At 37.3% G+C, this 20,925-nt stretch overlaps 1 protein-coding gene across 1 annotated transcript in view; it reads right to left on the bottom strand.

Annotated features, from left to right (window-relative positions):
• The window catches only part of LOC145989826 (putative E3 ubiquitin-protein ligase UBR7), a 59,339-nt gene that overhangs the window by 24,516 nt on the left and 13,898 nt on the right, over positions 1 to 20,925 (bottom strand). Inside the window, exons 2-4 of the mRNA XM_083125211.1 lie at positions 14,358 to 14,500; positions 12,633 to 12,693; positions 6,663 to 6,812 (exon numbers count right to left, since the gene is read on the bottom strand). Coding sequence (XP_082981337.1) covers positions 6,663 to 6,812; positions 12,633 to 12,693; positions 14,358 to 14,500 — 354 coding nt within the window. The remainder of the gene's footprint in view (positions 1 to 6,662; positions 6,813 to 12,632; positions 12,694 to 14,357; positions 14,501 to 20,925) is intronic.

Raw genomic sequence — 20,925 nt, 5'->3', positions numbered from 1 at the left:
ACCTTGCCGACCATCTCACAGCTCCCTCTAGCAATTACCTTCTTTTCGCAGATGACTGTAAAATTTTCAGGGAAATCTCTACTTCCGACGATACTCATCTTCTTCAGAATGACATAGCAACATTTACTTCCTGGTGCCTGACATGGGGCCTTACATTACATCCTGACAAGTGTACTACTCTCACTATCTCTCTCAAGAAGAATCTGTTAAAGTCATCTTACTCCATCTCTGGCAATAACATCAAAGCAGTATCCTCTCACAAGGACCTAGGCATTGTTTTCGACCAAAAGCTCACATTTGAGGAACATATTTTATGCACCACAAAAAAGGCCATGCGTCTCTTAGGTTTACTCTACCGTTTCACTGAAATTAGTGACATCTCAGCCCTCACTTTGTACTTCAAATCATTCATCTCCCCAATAATAGAATACTGCTCTCCCGTCTGGTCCATGGCATGTCCCACTCACCTCTCCAGATTCGATTCAGTCTTTCACTTCTTCCTAGCTATAGTCCGTCACAGGGTTCCCTCATTACGCAATTTTTCATCTCCGCATCTCTTGTCTTTTCTAAACTTACAAACTGCTTATCAGCGACGTTTGCAGAATGATTTCAGTTACTTATACAAAATTGTGAATGGCAAAATCCGCTGCAACACACTTCTTGAGGAATTCCACTTTAGAGTACCTATGCGCACAACTCGCAATACAAGGTTATTTTATACTAAAAAACCTAGACTAGAAATTCAAAAAAGATCTCTCTTTTATAGACTTGCAGCACAATACAATGATCTCCCCTCAAGTATTGATATATTTTCCTCCGAGTTTGCCTTTCGGTCTTCTATCAGAGGAAATACTTGTAATTAATATCACATAGTGCCATCTCTTACTTATTTTTTTGTTCATTTGCTATTCACTTTTATGTTGTTTTGTTACTCTTAATTATTTCTTATTTATTTTTATTTATTTATTTTATTTTTATTTTATGCTTATTATAATTATTGCTTTCTCATTGTTGACAATTTCAGTGTAAAATGGCCACCTGTGCTGTATCTGAAATTTTCTCAAATAAATAAATAAATAAATAACATGATTTGTGCCTGCAGGTCAAGGCAACCAAACCTTCTTCATTTGAATTACAGTATTTGAAATGTTTAAATCAGTGGCGGCTCAAGGGTTACAGCCGCCGTGCCACGGCACTACCCTCAGAAGAAACGCATACCTCGCCAAGTAATGTTAAATGAATACATTGATAGTTTATAGACAAGGAGATTCGAATCTTGCAATCAGTCAAGCTGACATGACAACCGCCCCAACCTCCTCACTGCATCGCCAGCTGTTTCCTTCGTGCCCTCATGAGGCAACAGTCCGTGCCACCCAAGAGTTGGCCTAACCAAGTTGACACATGTGCAGAGGGTTGAAGAAGTCTCAGCGAGGAACATTTCCACCATGAGCCGAGAACAAAGTGGCAGGGGTCGAGGTTAGCCCATAAGAAACCGTGCCCGTCTTCGCCTGGCACGGCGGGGGAACACAGTTGCCACCTTCAGAGAAAAGTAGCTAAATACGACTGATTTGTAAGACCCGTTGGGAAAGTAATTTCTGCCTACTTTTGGAGAAATGAACCTCGTATTTTTCCAAAGTTAAATGAACATTTTTAATAATAGATAGATGCACCAAGAGGGCCATCCAGACTTTTTAAAAAATATAAAAGTAAAAAATCCTATGATGATGCGAGTTTCCTTTGGCATTTCGACATCAAGTTACAATATGGGTGCATGAAGGAGGAGAAGGTGATAGGATTTGTTTTTCCTTTTGTCTTGTAATTGTTATATTTTTAGGGAAGTGTCCCGTAGTGTATAAAGATAGGTTAGTGAGTGAAGATGAATCGGATTAGTACGTTATTATTTAAACATACGTTGTTTTCCACGTTACCAAACGAGGATGAACATCTTGGCCAGGAGCGCAACCTCAAGGAGGGAGCGAGGGAGCATTGTGGAGGGTTTTTTTTTTTTTGATTTCTTGATCATGTTGGCACTACCATTCATAGTTGCCACAGGCCGCCACTGGTTTAAATACCAAGAACACCAAACCTAGCAAGTTAAACCTAGTCACACAAGCACAATCAATCTGCAGTTTGGCCTTAATGTGACACTTAACACCTTCAGTTGTACTAAATAGGAAAATAATTTCTTGGAAATGGAGAAAACTCACCCCATTTTCTCTGCATTCATTACATTAGATATAGTAAAAGTAAGAGAGGACAAAAAACACACAGTCTCCTTCTGCAAGGTTCCCACATGAAGGAGAGAAAAATGTGGATATTTTAAGAATGCTTGAAGATGTATCCAACACAAATTGATGCCATTATTTCTAAATGATGACTACTGATAACATAACAGTCTATTATCAAAATGTAAGGCAGCTTATCACGAAGACTTGAGAATACTATGTAAACAATATTACAAATGGCAATGGCAGTTATTTATTATTACAGAAACCTGGTTACATGAGGGTGTTTTCAGTAGTGAGTTGGTTAGTGATAATTACAAAAATATCGTAATGATACGAAATACTGAAATAGAGGAGGTGGAGTAATAATAGCAGTGAGGCAAGACATTACATCCAGGAATGTTATTTCTAATGATAATGTCTTATGTGTATGAATAAATATAAGAAATAAGGTATACTATATAGTAGCTGTGTACTTTAATCTTTCCTCAAGAACTGAGTTATATAAAAGTAAAAAGTAAAGTGCTCCCCTTAGCATTGCACCACGCCATGAAGGCGTATAGTGGGTGTGGACTTAGGGACCCACACCTTCTTGATCACTGTCAAAGGTGGGGGTGATGTGATCAGCACCAAGCACCTGGCTGCCTTTATCCCCCCCTCCCCCCAGTTTCCTCCAGGTACCCACTTTATACGACGGTGAGTGGGTGCCAGAGCTGCTGGAACAGGTGGAAAAAATCCCGGTTCTCCCCCGGTGGGGATCAAACCCAGGTCTCTCGCACGGTAGTCAGACACCCTAATGACTGAGCTACCGCGGTTCGGTTGTATGCATTTTTAGAATTTTTTTTGAAAATTATAAAGAATTATATAATGCCAACATTATTATTATTGGTGACTTTAATCTGCCACAAATCTCAGATTCGCGTAACAACCTGCAAGTACGTGGACCGTGCTAGAGAGCCCTTGATAACTTTTTGAATCTACATGGCTTACATTCATTAAACAACATACAAAATCACATAGCCATAACAAGCGGGGGTTGGGGGTCTGGACCCCACTGGTCTGCATCCAACACCCCCAGAGAAGGTTCGTACCCCCCTACATTTAAAGGGGGGGAGGCAGAGCAATGGTTACGAGTCAAATTCGTCGCTACTTCGAAAGACTAATACAAATAGAAATCTAAGAAATTCCTTCTTATGTCCATCTTTTTCTAAGTAAAGCAGACCTGTTTCGCCTCGAAGTAATTCTCCACTTGTAGGACCAAATACATTCATTTCCGTTAGGCCAGGACAATCATCCGCATGTCTTTTTTGAATATTGGGAACAGCAGTTTTCAGTTCAAGAATTCTTTGGGACCCCCACGGAGAAAACCTGCACGAATGTGCCTGATTTCATTGCTCTGGTTGAGTGGCCCTCCAGCAGCCCATTGGACTACAGGTTGTGGTCCGTTTTGGAGGGCATGGTCTGTAGGAAGAGGCATATAAACCTTGCGAGTCTCAAGTGTTCTCTTGTGAAGGCAGTGGCGAACTTTCCCCTCGAAACCGTGCATGCTGCGACCAATGACTGGCCTCAAAGACTTTGGGCCTGTGTGAAGGCCAGAGGTGGCCATTTTGAACAGTGATTGGTGCTCTGTGTTGGCAAGACCTGTACCTTTGTAACATCCAAATATTAATACAATAGCTTGAGCACTGTGCCTGTAGTTCATTATTAACCTTGTAACAGAATTTCTGATATGACTAGGTATATATATATTTTTAATCAACACCGTTAATCTTTTTTGCCTTCAATTAAATTGCTCAAGTGGGGGATTATGCTAGTAGAGGTTCTTGCTTAATGGAAACTGGATTTGAATAGTATTCCAGTTAAAAGATTCTATATTTGGGGACTTGCCCTGCTGTGGCTTGATAACCATAAAAGGTGGGGGCAGTTATCCCTGAGTATAGGAAGGAGAGGGGATTCTGTCAAACTCTAGATTTGGTACAAAAGATCCATGGTATTCTGGATTCAGCATTAGTGGCCTGAATCTCTGCGGTTGAAAGGTAACCGACTTTGTACGAATTTTGACTATCTGCCACAGAGATTTGCAAGGGAGATAATAAGGAAAAAAGGGAGAGAGGTTGTGTATGGTTCATTTATACACATATATTAAATATTAAGTTGTTCTACCTTTTCCCTCTGACTGGGCAATGCTGATATGAGGTGGTCATTAGCCTTTTTGCATAAAATGGTAAAAATGTTTCGCTTCCAAAACATTTAGTTTAAATTCAATGACCACATCACAGTGTCCCTTCATCAATTTCATCATATCACCACTCATCCTCATAGTTGCGATTAGTCAAAAGTGGCAGAAAAGAGACATAAAATAACAAAACTAATTCAAGAATAAAATGGCATCCCTATGCGAATATAATTATGGACTAAGGTTGCAGATATTTGTGGGAGTTAAACACCTTTTCAAAAAATATTACATCGCACAAGGTATAATTTCAAACAAATCATATATAGAATAAATATTGTTAAAGGTCCCAAATGTTTAATGATTTTTCACAAGTGTTATAGGAGTATTTGGAAGCACTTAGAATATAAAATGTTGGGGAGTAAGATTCAAGGTTGGACAAGGTAAGTAGCACAGTTAAAAGTTTCACTAAACAGTATTTCCAGAAGAAATTATGATTTGAAAAGTAGCTTATTTGAGCGGCAGCACTTTGCATTGTGTCCGGTTGTCTCAGACACAGAGTTTTAATAGATTTCATGCGAGATTGAAGAGGATTATGTGCTTGAGAACAGATTTGTTACATGATCAAGTATTGAAAGCATTAAGGGATGTTATTTTAATGCTAAAAACACTAAATCTGACCCACCTAACATAGCAAAAATTATTTAGGGAAGTTTTATTAATGCCAAGACCTAACCATAACCTACCTAACCTAACACCGAAAGCATTTAGCGACGTAATACTTCTTCGCACACCAAGTAGATGACAGTAGCAGCCTGTACCCAAGACAAGAGTGAATGAATGTCTGCTCGCAAACAAACAAAATCATATAAAAAGATAAGGAAAGGAAAAATTCAAGACAAGACACAATGAGCAATCAGCAAAACCCGGAAGCATGTGTTAACAAACATAAATAGCAACTGAACCATGAAAAAAATGTCTACGTACCATGACTAGTTCTGAATTAAACAATCGAAACTTAGGCCCAAATATTTTCACACTTTGAGAAATAGAAGTTTACAAATGGACACAACAGTACTTAATCTGTAATGCAAAACAAACATTCTATTTAAAGCCTATACCTTCAATGTGTAAAGCAAATTACTGAAATTGCAATATTGTAATTGTTATTTTCAACAGATACAAGCATATTTCTAGTCCGTCAGATGTACTTCATTGGGACTCATTAAACAATTAGATGATTTTCCCTCAGAATTTTACTTTTCCAAATTCCCTGAGATTTCCAGGTTCTCCAGGTGTGTGGGAACCCTGTATAGTCACCTGTGCTCAGGTAAACCAATGCTACAGAAAGACTGCCACTACATTGTGGGGAGAAATGGATTTTGTGATTATCTCATGTAAAATTATGAAGATTTTAAAGCAAATCTCTTCTCGGGATATCAATGAGGTGATTTCCGGATAGGCTTCCAAGCTTTCGAGAGCCAACATCACTCTCATCTTCAGGGATTCATTGGTCCCTGAAGATGGGAGTGATGTCAGGTTTCGAAAGCTATCCGGAAATCACCTGGTTAATATCCCGAGAAAACCTTTCATCATTCGCTGCCAGGAAAGCTTCAAGAATTAAATCTCTGTTGGAGTCCTATGATATAGTTCCAATGGAAAACGTATCTTGAAATTTATAAATATTCTGAATTACTTTAGTCATAATATTCAAGTATTGGTGGGAATCGGAAACAATATCACCAATGGTATTGGTGTTGGCTTAGCTCTAAACAAACGTAAAATGCAGAAAATGTTACAAGCAATTGTAATTCGAGACCTGACATCACTCTCATCTTCAGGGACCAATTGTAGGGACACGAAGGCTATGTGTATAATGGAGAAACTGGGTTCCACTGTACAGACTTGAGAGCATAAATCAAGAGAAACAGCTTTGAAGGAGGACAACAGGCCTCACTTGCCACCTCACAGATGAGAACCACAGAATAGACCAGCCCTAGGTGGTTATGAAAGCAAGTTCAACCTACAAGGGAGACTAGTCAAAGCAATTGTGTGGAGGAGGCGCCATCTTAAAATAACATTCACGTGATCAGTGTTGCAGCCTTGAGGTTGTTTTCAAATAATAGTTGATTGAATTTGAAATATATGCAGTCTATCATACAATTTTTGTCAGACTTTTAACGTTTTTATTTCACTCTCCTTCCTACGTAAAGTCCTTTCAAAGAACATTAAAGCACACTACAACAGTTTCTATTAATACTCACCCTGCCATGAAACCAGTCTTCGCAAATAATGCACTGCATCATTTCATCATCTATCTGATCCTCAGGATCAGGATAGGGACGATGACATATGCAGTATAAACCTCTGAAGTTCTGGTTGTACCGGTTGAGCTCATTCTCTGAACTTTTGCCCTAGAAATAATACAGAGAGATTCAATATCAGGGTGGCTACTCTAGGACAGTGATAAATTCAAGGCTACAAGCAGATGTTTTCTCTATTTAAACCTTACGTATTACCGCCTCTCAGCACCCACACACAAATATAGCAACAATACAAAGGGTCTGTGCGATTCCAATGTATCCAAAAATTCTAATTCAATTTAATTAAATTGTATATTTAAAACATTTAATTTGAGGTCTGTAGTTTACATTTGTAATTTCACATACTCAGACTTGAAATACATCTACAAACCCAAGTCATAAATGTTTCGGTATATATTCTAATCTAAGAAAAATTGTTCATTGTGTTAAGAATTCCAAACTCAAATCTACAAATCATCTTCAAGAAATCTTACCTTGCAATAATCTTCCCGCTGTCAGATTGCTCTACAAAAGACATTAACAAAGCAAACGGATCAAGAGGATTATGTCTTATTTTTCACACAGCATTCTTTTCCTTCCTCGATAAAAATAAAAAATAAACTGTGAAAAACTTGCTTCAGGGCATTAGGTATGGGCAGGCATATTTACAATATGTGTAAATTCAATAGGATTTGGATTAATAAAAGTTGTAATTTTTCACATCTGCGGAAAAATTCAAGCAGAATTCCCGGTGAGTAGCCACCCTGAATGCAGATATTGTGTACTTTATCTTTGCTTTTTTCAATGTGTGATTTTGCTGGCCCCTGTGGCAGAGTGGTTAGCACATAGTGCTACGACGCCAGGGGTCCCGGGTTCGAATCCTCTCCTGGGCATGGAAATTTGCGAGTGTCCATTCATCAATTTCATCACTCATTCCCATATTCGCAAATTATCCAAAAGTGGCACAAAAGGCCAAGTAAAATAAAGCAAATCAAATCAATGTGTGATTTTCTTCCAAAATGGTGTACTTATGGATGATTAAATTTGATTTACTTTACTTCACTTCACTTATCTGCCACTTTGGCCGATTCAAAGACACAGATGAATGATGATGGGACACTTAGAAAGAACACTCCTGCCCAGGCCAGGTTTCCAACCTGCAACCTGACATGTAGCATGCTGTGCTAACCACTCTGATAAGGAGGCTAGTGTCTACTTAAGGATACAAGAGTGTTTTTCTGGAAACAGTGTCAAAATAAAGGATAAAATTAATAGTTACATTCATATTTTGTATACAATACATCTGTCTCCTATTTCTAATTCCATCTACAATGTATGCACCTTTTGTAAGGATAAATTTTCAGTCAAATTTAAATAAAATATTGTGTTAGTTTGAAACTTTTCCTACAACTCTGATCTATAGATGGAAAATACTAAATCGACAATTTATAGGTACTGGCTGACATAAGGTAAAAGTAAAGTTCCCCGTGGATATAGCGCCATGCCTGATAGACGCATAATAAGAGGAAGAAGAAGAATTTGTATTCTATAGCATGTTATTGATTGGTTGTTATAGTAACCGTGTGTAAGATGTACGTGAATGGCTTCCATGCATTAAAGTTATATTGTTTAATTTGAACCCACGTATTTTGTATGTCTTGTATATGTATAGATAAGAAACCACACACACACACAACAAGGCTTACATCTATGGCGCAGTCGTACAGGATATTCTTGGCGATTCTTCGTAAGAAGAAGTATGGGTGAAGACGTTACGAAGAGTACGCGACGATCATCATTCCAGCATAGGTTTATGCAAGGAGAAATTGTGTCTGCTTGATCAATTTCTACGGTAAGAACCAAGATTACACGGTTTGTGTATTATTTACAATAATTGCACAAGGGCAAGGTTCAAGTCAGTGCGATACAAATTGTGTCTACGGCGTAGATTACAATAATTGTACAAGGCAAATTCAAATCAGTGTGATACGGATTGTGTCTACGATATTGTGATATTTAGTTGACCACAATTATGAATATGTTCGGTTTGAATTTATTCTCTGAGTTCCGGCCAGATTCGGAAGAAATAGAAGATTATTTAACGAGGTTTGAACAGTCTTGCTTGGCTCATGATGTTAATGAAGCCAGGAAGGTGCCCATACTGATTATGGGACCTGAAACATTCAAAGTGCTGAAGATTATCCTAGCACCTGAACCAGTCGAACGGCAAACGTATTCGATCCTCAGGGATAATCTACTTAAACATTATGGCCATAAAATAAACAAATATGTGGAATGTTTTAAGTTCAGGCAATGCATGCAGGAAAGCGGCGAGGATGCAACACGATTTATGGTACGTGTTAAGCAACAAGCACTTAAATGTAGTTTTGGACAGTACTTACAGGAAGCCATTGTAGAGCAAATAATTGTAGGCGTTCGGTCTGACGCCATTAGAAAGAAATTACTTTCTGAACCTACATTGACTCCAACAAAATGTCAAGATATTGTGCTTCAAATGGAATTAATTGAACGGGAAACACAAATGTTCACACATCGTGAAAAGGAATGTAGTCCTAATCTAGTTGCATTTGCTGGGACACAGATATTTAAACCATGTTTCCAGTCCTCGCAAGCAAGCAAAAAGAACTTTGTTACTCCTCGGGATAAAAGTAATAAAAACACTGAAGAATGTGATAGATGCTCCAGAAGGCATGATCTTGGACATTGTCCAGCAAAATATTCGATATGTTCAATTTTGCAAAACGAAAGGTCATTGGCATGTAAAATGCAAGTTTAGGAAAAATAATGGTGGAGTTGCGAGTAAGACAATTACAAGTGATCAAATATCTACGTCTAATATTAAACCTTTAGACACTATTGTTGAACAAAACATACATAATGAATTTCATGGTTTGTCTTTATTGCACGTCGAGGCTAGTGATTCTCATCCGCCAGAAGATAGTACTTGCACTATTTCATCGAACACAGAAAATACGCAAGTGGAAGATGCAACACTCACTCGTTCAAAAGCAAGGAGTGTTAGTTTCAAGCCAAGAGCACAAGATGTAGATGGCACTAATGTTCTGGTGTCAGCAGAACCGTGCGTAGTTGATTTATGTATTGATAAGCGAATTGTACAATGTGAACTACATGTTACTTTGTTTAATAACAAGTCTTTCAAACAATTGTTTCCACATAGGCAAACACAATTTACTTCACTAACGTTACGAGGCGTGAATAATGATACGTTAAAGTTGAAAGGTCAAACCTTAGTGGATTTATCATTGAATGATGTATTGTATAAATTGCCGGTTATATTGTGAAGAAGAAGAACTGCGTTATCCGTTGATTGGACGTTCATGGCTCGACAGTATTCATCTGGGTTGGAGAAAACTGTTAACACAATGTAACACTGTGTTGACAAACACGGGGTCTGAACGAAAGAATAACGAAGATATTAATACTAAAATACCGGAAAGTGAAGGTGTGAGAACAGCTAATTTATTATCTAGCAAATATGCTAGAGTTTTTGATGGAGATCTATCAAAGCCCATCACACCGTTTAAAGTTGATATACCTTTGAGAAGGAATGCTTTGCCTGTTTTTAAACGACACTATGAAGTTCCATATGGACTACGAGATAAAGTACAAAGTGAAATCCCAATAGATATAGACGCGACAACTTGCAACAGCGTTGACACATGTGATTCAAAAATCTCTTTGAAGGAATTTAATAAAGCCACATTAGAAGACCCACTGTTAAACAAGGTAATTTTGTTTGTCAAACATGGTTGGCCAAATAGATTATCTGTAAAAGATATTCAATCCGGATTGGGTGTTTTCTTCGAGCGACGACGTCTTATCTGTGGAGAGTGATTACCTTAGCTGGATGGGAAAAATTGTTGTACCATCCATATTACGTGAAAAGGTATTAAAATTACTACATTGTAATCATGCAGCATCCCGTGTTATGAAAGATGCAGCTTCGTCAATATACTGGTGGCCAAAGATGCTCAGGGACATAGACAAATATGTTGATAATTGCAATATTTGTCAATCGGAAAGGAGGAAAGTAAGAAAAAGCCCTATAAATGAGTGGCCAGAAGCTTCACGCGTACCAGAGAGAATACACGTAGACCACTTTTTCTTCGGAGGAAAGAAATTTCTTACTCTAGTCGACGCATTCAGTAAATGGGTTGACATATGGCCAGTTCATTCTCTGGATTCGGCGGAAACCATACGTTGGATATTACAGTCTTGTTCTTACTTAGGTCTACCAGATAATATTGTGTCAGATAATGGACCTGCGTTCAGTAGTCTAACTTTCCAGACCTTCGGTTCACAATACGGAATAAGGCACATAATCATACCTCCGTACCATAGTCCGAGTAAAGGATGGCCGAGAGATATATTCGCAACGTTAAAGACCACTTGAGAAAATTGGTATTAGAACACCCCAATTCAAGTTCATTACAAATGGACGTGAGGATCGCGGAAGTTCTTCTGTTTTTGAGAAATTCCAGATTAGGAGAAACTCAAACTTTGCCTTCTCCTTCCATGTTGTGATTTCAACCAAGACTCTGGTGGATGGTAACAGATATGACTGAGCGGGAAAGGCGAGTGGATCGCCCACCATTTCTTGGATCACGGCGGGGCCGAGTAGAGGAAGAGACTTGACAAAACTTACCTTGCATATCTTCCGAATGATCCAGTCTGGGTGCAGACCCCGAAGGTAAATTCGCCCAAGCATGTACCAGGAATGGTATTGTCTAGAGTTGGCAACAGCCTAATATATAAAGTGCAGTTGTTCGACGGATCGACACGAACGGTACACGTCAGGTGGCTACGAAATCGTGAGTGTGAACCAAACCCCTCATCAACAGATCTACCTGATCCAAACCTTGAATCGATACCAGAAGGACAGCCGGAGGATGCAGAGGGAAGAGATAACCAAAACCAACCACATACAGACGCTGGGCACACACCAATCAGAAGATCGAATAGACTTAGGAGACCTCCTGATAGATACGGTGAGACCAGCACTTAAAACAAAAAAAAAAAAGAGACTCCAGGAGGAGATGATAGACGCATAATAAGAGGAAGAAGAAGAATTTGTATTCTATAGCATTTTATTGATTGGTTGTTATAGTAACCGTGTGTAAGATGTACGTGAATGGCTTCCAGGCATTAAAGTTATGTTGTTAATTTGAACCTACGTATTTTGTATGTCTTGTATATGCATAGATAAGAAACCACACACACACACAACAAGGCTTACAATGCCATGAAGACACATTTAGGGGATGTGGTGGTACGGCCCCACACATTCTTAATCTCAGCAATTTTGGAGATGATGTGAACAGCACCATGTTCCAGCTGCCGGAAAGAACTGGAACTGTCAACAGATAGGTAGGGGACCATAACTTGAGACTTGGTGTATGGCGCTGCTGCATTTTTGTGTTTCCACAAGCACCCCCCCCCCCATGCTCTCATAAACATGAAAGCATGTGGGGTGTGAAGATAGGGCCCTACATTCACTATCTTAGCCATTTGTTGAGGCAAAATTTGAGTTTGTTGTAAGTCCACTTTATGAACAGATAGGCTAATAGGGATGGGACCTACAGTTTACAGTGGGATCAAAACTACCATGAGCCTTCAGCAGGTAATTAACCTGGTACTCCTAGATTACAACTATACCATTGGGAAGGCTGTGGAGGTGATGTGATCATCACCATGCTCAAGCCATCTTTAACCTCCCTTCCCCAGAGGTGCCTCATGCAGGGACCTTGCTAGAAAAGTCCCTACCCTGGGATTCAAACCCACCTCTCCATGTGGCAGTCAGACACCATACCAACTGGACAACTGTGGCTGCCTTAAAAATCAAATAAGCAATAAACAACTATAAAAACAACAAATATAAACTCAACTTACCTGTTCAAGGTTGCACTTGTTGGATGCAAACTTACTATTGCCACAGTCACAACGGAAATTCCTGGAGTAAAAAGAACATAAGACAATCAGATAATCATGGTAAAGTATGATTGAAATACTTCTGTTCAATTATTTCACCACATGGGGATGGATTGCAATATTCATTTCAAGATAGGAATGATAAATACCTACAATCTTCAACAATGCATGCTGTTTTTTCACCTAGAACCTAAAGCAATTCATACACAAATTATTTGAAGAAAAAATAAATCAATGTGCAAGTGATCTTTGCTGCAGAAATAATCAATGTTCTGAGATCTTATAGTCTACGAAAGTGTTCTCTGCAAATACAGTGGAATCTTGATAACTTGAACTTAAGGGGAAAATGAAAAAAATTAAGAGGTATCAAGGATTTCGACTTGCCAAGTTTCGAGTTATTGAGGGCCAAAATCGCCAACTCCGAGTTATAGAGGTCTAAAGTTTACTGACCCTTCTGAACGTCAGCACTACGTATGACACGTATGTAGCATCATTCTAAGTTAATATGTATACTGTACAGTACATAATACGTAGAAATAAACATTATTGAATATTCTGTATTAGTTTTGTTCATAAAAAACATAAATGTAATATAAATGGGAGGCAAAATATACTTGGGGGTGTGTATCAGGTGCCATCTTTAAAAGCATGTTATTTGAGACCTCATGCTAGTGATTTGGTTTGGTTTGAGTTGGTGTTTTAAGTCCACTTTATGCACAGTAAAACTAATCGGGACTGGACCTACGGTTTAAAGTGGGATCCGAACCACTGTGCCATGTGCCTCCACCGGGTATCGAACCCGGGACCCCTTGACTACAAGGCGACGACGCTACCACTGCGCCATCGGGGAGGCCCTCTCATGCTAGTGAGAGTGTACAATTGGTTGGTAATGATGATAGCCTATATATTTTTTAATTATTATAATTAATAAACAACTGGCTCTCTGTAAACAAGAAGCATTAATAAAAATTATTATGGTTTTTGTGAGTTTTAGCAAATGTTAAAATATGGGTGTGACACTCATGCAATATTTTTTTTTAATGATGGTAATTTTTGTAATCACTATAATCAATAAATAACTAAACTTCTATAAATAAGAAAGCAAGAAGCAATTCACCAAAAAAATGGTTTCTTGAAATTCAGGGATTAAAATAATTGTGGGCCTGTGAAGCCCCCACCCCCCTTGCTTCCTCAGGTAAGTAAGTTTCCCCCTCAGCACAAGTAAGATAGGGTTAAGCATGTTTTAATGTGCCCTTTTTGTGTTCTTTGTTGTGGACCGAAATAACTTCAAACAAGTTGAATCCCCATCAATTGATCATGGAATATATTTATACCTCTTAGGCTATGCACATTAAGGGTATCTTATTCTCATGGCAACATGAGCCTCCCCCGTGGTAATGTCGCCACCTTGTAATCAAGGGGTCCCGGGTTCGATACCCAGTGGAGGCACATAGTGGTTCGGATCCCACTTTAAACTGTAGGTCCAGTCCTGATTAGCCTTTCTGTGCATAAAGTGGACTTAAAACAACAATTCAATTCATGGTAACACTTTTAGAATGCATGTGATTTTGTTCAGAAGTTGTAAGATTTCCACTCTAGTACCGATGGTAATGACAAATGTTTATTTGTACAAGAAATATTACATGCATACACACTTTCACATGACTAAACAATTCTTAATCTTACCTCTTGGTATAGAGTTCCACAAGTTCATGACCTTCATGGCAATGGTAACTGCATGCCAAGCACACGCCTGCTGGTTTGAAGTCCTCCTCAACTACAGGAGTGCAAGTCATGCACGCATACAAAGCTTGCCTCTTTACATAACCCTAAAATGATACATATTAATTTTGAGAGAAACTGCAGCTTATTATTATTATTATTTTGTAAATTTCTACATATTAATAAACTTCGTTTGAAATTGGGCTTCAAGAAGGCACCTGTGGCTGAGTAATGTGCTAATGTGCACTCTAGGTCTTAGATTCGAATCTTGCACAAAGCATGGGTGGAAACACTTTAGTATCGTAATTGGTGGTGATCTAAACTCTCCTTTTGATGTAACAGAAGATAAACAAAGTGTGACTGGATTTAAAAATCTGCTTAGGCAGTTTGACTTTAACTATATGAATAATAAACCCACTAGGGGTTCGGCATGCCTGGACAATATATTCACAAACATAAAAACATCTCGTATAACATGTGATATAACTGTATTTGCATACTCAGATCATGATTCTCCTTGGCTAAAAATACATAAATTAAAACCCTGTGATTGTAACTGTAAGGAATCTAAAATAGTGATCTCAAGACCAATAACGGATGATAAAATATTAAACTTCAGGAATTTGCTCTGTAATATAAACTGGCTGGATCTGTTAAGTAAACCTCAGTCCTTGGATACAGAACACACATTGGCTGATGTAACATTTGAAAGGTTTCTAACGGTATTTTTAGATATTTATGATAGGAGTATTCCCCAGAAAAGGTGTAAAGTTAGTCTCAAAGTTAATAAGAAGAAAATACAAAAAAGAATGCTGATTGGTACACTCCTAAGTTAGCCGGTATGAAATGTAGGGTTTTATTATACTTAGATTTATTTAAGAGGGATAAGACAGATCTGGCTAAATCAATCTACCTGAGGGCAAGAAAGGAATACAAATGGGCTATAAATGAATCAAAGAAATTGTATAATCTAACTAATATTGAGGCATCCAGGAATAAATGCAAGACTGCCTGGAAATTAATTAATTCGATTGCCAAATACAGCAAAAGAGATGTTATAGAAATCTCCCCTAATGACTTTAATAAGTTTTGTATTAATTCTGTTGAGGAAATTCGTAACAACATTGTACGACCCTCTGAAACAGTTTCTGACTTACTTGAACAGTATAGCATAAGACATTCTGAAATAAAATTTGTTTTTTCTGAAATAACTCCAGAGATAATTATAGATGTTGTAAAAAAGTTGAAGCCATCAGATAGTGTAGATATCTATGATTTATCCAGTAAAATCATAGATTCTATAATTCTTCCACTGACCTTTTGTATAAATATATGTCTTAGGGAAGGAACATTTCCAAATGTATTGAAATTATCAAGGGTTGTACCAATTTATAAAAAAGGTGAGAAAAATTGTTTAGCCAGCTACCGTCCCATCTCACTGACTCCAGTGTTTTCAAAAGTTTTAGAATCAATTATGCATTCTCAATTATGCAATTACTTGGACCATAATAACTTAATTTGCAAATCACAGTTTGGTTTCAGGAAGGGTAAGTCAACAATTGATGCCATGGACTCACTAGTCAAAAATGTACTTAAGGCTTTTGAAACTAAGGACTTTGCTCAGGCCTCTTTCTGTGACCTGAGCAGGGCTTTTGATTGTGTAGAACACATTTCACTTCTAAAAAAGATTAAATACTATGGCATTGGTGGTACAGATCTTAAACTATTTCATTCATACCTTCAGAACCGTAAACAAATTGTCTGCATAGGAATGGAGAGGTCAAATGTAGCCGAGGTCAAATGCAGTGTACCTCAAGGTTCGGGTCTTGGGCCTTTATTGTTTGCTCTCATGATAAATGATTTACCATTTTGCGTCACTGCTCACACAATACTATATGCAGATGATACTACCTTCTTTAATGCCAGCTCTGACTTTAACACTCTTAAAGGCATAACTGATAATACCCTGTATCAATCTTCTTTATGGTTCAGAGCTAATGGTTTTTTGCTGAATGAAAGTAAACCTCAGCATATGTTTTTCAGTCTTAGAGGCATCCCGATCGATAATAGCTCAAGACAATGTGAAATTTCTAGGTATTGTCATTGATAATAAATTATCATGGGAACCACATATTAAATACGTAACTGCCAAGCTCTCCAGGGTTATATATTTGTTAAGGAATCTAAACAGTCATGTACCTGAAGATTACGTAAGATCAGCTTACTTCGCTTTCTTTCAAAGCATTATTTCATATGGAATTTTACTTTGGGGGAACTGCAGTTATGTACAAGAAATTTTAATACTGCAGAAAAAAGCCGTGAGAATAATTACCAACTCACACAAATTAGTTCATTGTAAGCCACTGATCATTAAGTTACAATTTATGACTGTGATAAATCTATATGTTTACACTGTGCTGTTGTATGTAAAGAAAAATTTGCCACAGCTACAAAGTAGACAAGATGTACATTCCTATACTACAAGAAACAGCAGGCGTATAAATATACCCTATCACAGACTCTCAAAATCCCTGAATAGTTATGAAGCTCTAGGATTAAGACTATTTAATAAGCTACCTCTTGATGTGACAAATATGCCTATGAATGTATTTAAACATAAACTGTATGCCTGGTTAGTTGCTACACCATTGTACTCAACTCAAGAAATTCTTGAAATTAAAAATATTGTATTTTAGTGCAACTTAAACATAAAATGGGTTATAATTTTATATTATTTTATAATATATTTCACATGTATTATGTTCTTGACGTTGTCTATTGCTGTGCAAGCTTAATGACAATAAAATATTATTATTATTATTTGCCCTGTAGTCATAAAAAATACAGGGTGGCACATGAAAAAGTAGCCAGTCAGTAGTATATGCTGCTGACCCAGGCTACTTTTCTGTGCACCACCCTGTGGAAATGGAAAATAGAAATTGGACATTTATAATTAGGTGCTAAATATGCATCATTGTAGCTAATCTGACACAGAGGCATAACACCAAGTGCAACGTTTTGTTGCGTTTGCTTTGGAGTTTAAACCATGCATTAACTATTATAGGCTGAGACATGAAAGTTTATATCACAGCTGCAAATTTTTATAACCCACAGTTTAAAAAATCTGCACATCCCACTCCATATTAGGATATATTACTTCACTATTCCTCGACAAGTATCTTGAAAAGTTAACATTGTTAGTCAATACAAGACTTTTAAAAGATCTGCACACACAAAATAATGGATGCTAATATTCTGCAAATAAATAAGACGAAAAGCCCATGTTTCTGGAAAAAATATATCCAGTGTGAAAGTTCATGTTCAAAAGTATAAGGATTGACAAATCACCACTGATTGACATAGAGACCAAACAAAAATTACAGTTGTATTTTGAAACTTGCGACTACTAATTTCAAATCCTTATTGTAGAGCAAATTTTATAGTGAAAAAGTTATAGCATGGCTTTCCCGTAAGAATTTGAAACAATATATAAAATAAGAGGTTCGGTTTTAATAGGGACTATAATGTGAAATATAAAGACATTAAAGAAATCTGTAAATATGAAATAATATAGCCAATTTACAGAAGAGTGATAAAATTTGAAAGTGACATTTGTGATGGCATACATTGTGGTTCATAACATATTCTCTGTCATGCTTTATTAAAGATCAAAAGGCTATGCAGAGAATCTAAGCAAAATAAGTGTGCAGTTTGAACTGAACAGAAGCAAAAGAAACCAAACACTTGTGCCCAGGAAAATTATGGAAACAATTAATGAAGATCTTTCGGGGGCCATTGACCCACTGTACCCTCTCAAGAATTATGTTGTTTTTCTTTTTAATCAACAGATTTCAATGTTTTTCGTAATGTAAAAGTGTTTCCAGCGTTAGGAAAGCACAAGTAATGAATATATTATATAGATCTTAAAGTATGGCCCACATAAGTTAAAACCTACAATTTCGGAGTACCTTCGCTGCTTTATGTTCATAAAAACTGTTTGTATGAACACTAAAATAGCAAAAGAACATGTTAAAAATAACTATCAGTACCAAACCTAGCAATCCTAACATAACTATGCATATTCACTTGCGTGAAGCTTTTGGGCTGTTCTGCTACATGGTAAAGTAACAGACTTACTTTAGTTCACAATACAACATTCCCACGAGCAAAAATCAACTGGAAACGTTCATAAACAACAAAATCGTCATAAACCATGCAAAATATTTCACTTTCCTCAGGGGGTACAGAGGGTCAATTCCAATTTTATCTGATAGTGTTAATAGAACAAATGACACATTATCAAGGTTTGGATTACTACCAAAAATAGTTGTATTTTTGTAATTTTTACATCGATTTCCAGCCACTTTTGGCTAATCGTGAATGTCAGGATGAAAGATGATTACATGAAATTTATACAGGAACACTAACAAAGAACATTCATGCCCAGGCTAGACCTTGAACCTGGATACTTCGGTGGTGTGACCTAAAGTCAGTCACTTAACATGCTCAGTCATCCTTACAAAGAATGCGCAGGCCAGGATTTGACAATGTAGCCTCATGTGGGGCTACCACTCTGCCACAGAGGCAAGCAAATCTTTACATATAAAACAATAATGTTATACCCATGTGCTGAAACATAATTCAGTAAATATACACCCTCACAAATATGTCCATGAGTCTGTCACAAGAGTAACAAAAATATTTTTAAAATATTGCATTGTTTACAGAAATGGGTATGCCTATATCAAGTATTTACAATTTTTTCAGAAGGTACCTTAACAACATTTGAACCTGCTTGCCCAGAAACAAAGCTACACCAAACACGATCAATATTAACAAACCATTTCTTCTCGAAAAATTAACTGACAACCAGCAGAACAATAATAATAATTATTATTTTCTTAAAGCATAACTTGTAATGGTCACCAGAATAACAATGGATACACTAACATGGTGCTATTTCTCTATTAGCAGGAATATTAAGGAAACATGTACAGTATCAACTGCCAAACTCACTATATTCACAGTGTCTACTATTTCGTAAAAACAAATTTCCCTAACTCTTCAAGGTTTTCCAGACCAAATCATTAGGTCAATTAGTGGAAGAAAATCACAATATTTTTGGTAAATACTCACACTTACCCAAGTACTGGAATACAGGGTCTGTATAAAAAGTAATGAGACCAAATTCAGGGGAAAAAATGTATTGAAGATATCGCTACAAATCATTAACATGCTTCAAAATAGGACCCTTGGGCAGGGTTGGCTCGGGTGGGCGCACACATGGTTTCACCTGTGACGATCAACTTTTACAATAAATTTTCCATGTATAAAACATTACAAAGAAGAATTGAGTTCATTTTATTGAAATGTAGTGAAAGTAGAATAAAGTTAACTGTGATACAATTAAACCAAACACTTTTCAAATGATTCATTTTATTTCTCATGTGTGCAAATGTTCTGTTTTCTTTTCAATGCCTGAGGCAATGACCCCTCCCTCCCTCCAGTTCAGTGCATTGATTGAACGTTATGAGTAAACCTCGGATTTTTAGGTTCTAAAAAGTGTGCTTTTACGTTCCTAAAATAGGTTCTAAAAATCCTGAAAATCTAATGTTAGGTTCCAAAAATTAAAATAGTTCAAAATTCCTCAAAAATGCTGATTAGGTATAGCCACCGGCAATGAAAATGGAACACCTATATCCTGTAATACACAGTATCTTGCATAACTTTGTGTGTGTTGCCTAACCCTACAGCGATGGAATAACTTCCCATTGGAAATTTACTATTAAAATCCACTCTTCACCATATAGTTAGGCAACAATGTAGCCTCCTCGATGGCACGGTGGTATCGTCGTCGCCTTGCAATCAAGGGCACATGCTGGTTCGGATTTCACTTTAAACTGTAGGTCCAGTCCCGATTAGCCTTACTGTGCATAAAGTGGACTTAAAACACCAACTCAATCAATCAATAGTTAGGCAACAATATTTTTTCATGTTATCCATAGTCAAACTCCGCAATTTTGTCTGTAAGGATTATCTTATATGCTGAAATGTTAGTTTGCAAGGCATGAATGCCACAAAGCACCAAAGTGAAGCAAAAGTGAGCAAGACAACACAGTTCAGACCACTTTGGATTGCACAGGTAACAGTGGCACCAGATATTTTGCTTTGTTTAGAGCTTTGAAAATCACCATCCACTTGGAGGAAAGGATATCGACAGAGAGGTCCTTTGAAACACGTTCGTCATTGAATTTTTCATGACCAAACAAAGCAAATGCCTCCGTGTGCCCTTTAAAAATACATAAAAAACATTAAAAAAAAAGGCTTGATTTAGGTGCATAAACCTAAAACAGGTTTTCTTAGGCACTATAAAACTTCCTCAGTTGTTGTGTTTTTCAACGAAACCCTCACATAACTTATTATTTCTTACATAAAAGGAAAGAATAGGTTAAACCTAAAATCTGAGGTCTACATAGGAATTCCTTACCCATGTAGGATAAGTTATTTATGGTTAGGAGCTCTATACCCAAGA

Source organism: Lepisma saccharinum, chromosome 7 (assembly GCF_977018435.1).
Source record: "Lepisma saccharinum chromosome 7, izLepSacc3.1, whole genome shotgun sequence".
NCBI lineage: Eukaryota > Metazoa > Arthropoda > Insecta > Zygentoma > Lepismatidae > Lepisma > Lepisma saccharinum.
The sequence above is the reverse complement of the archived record's forward strand: the minus strand, read 5'-3'. Positions and strand labels throughout refer to the sequence as shown.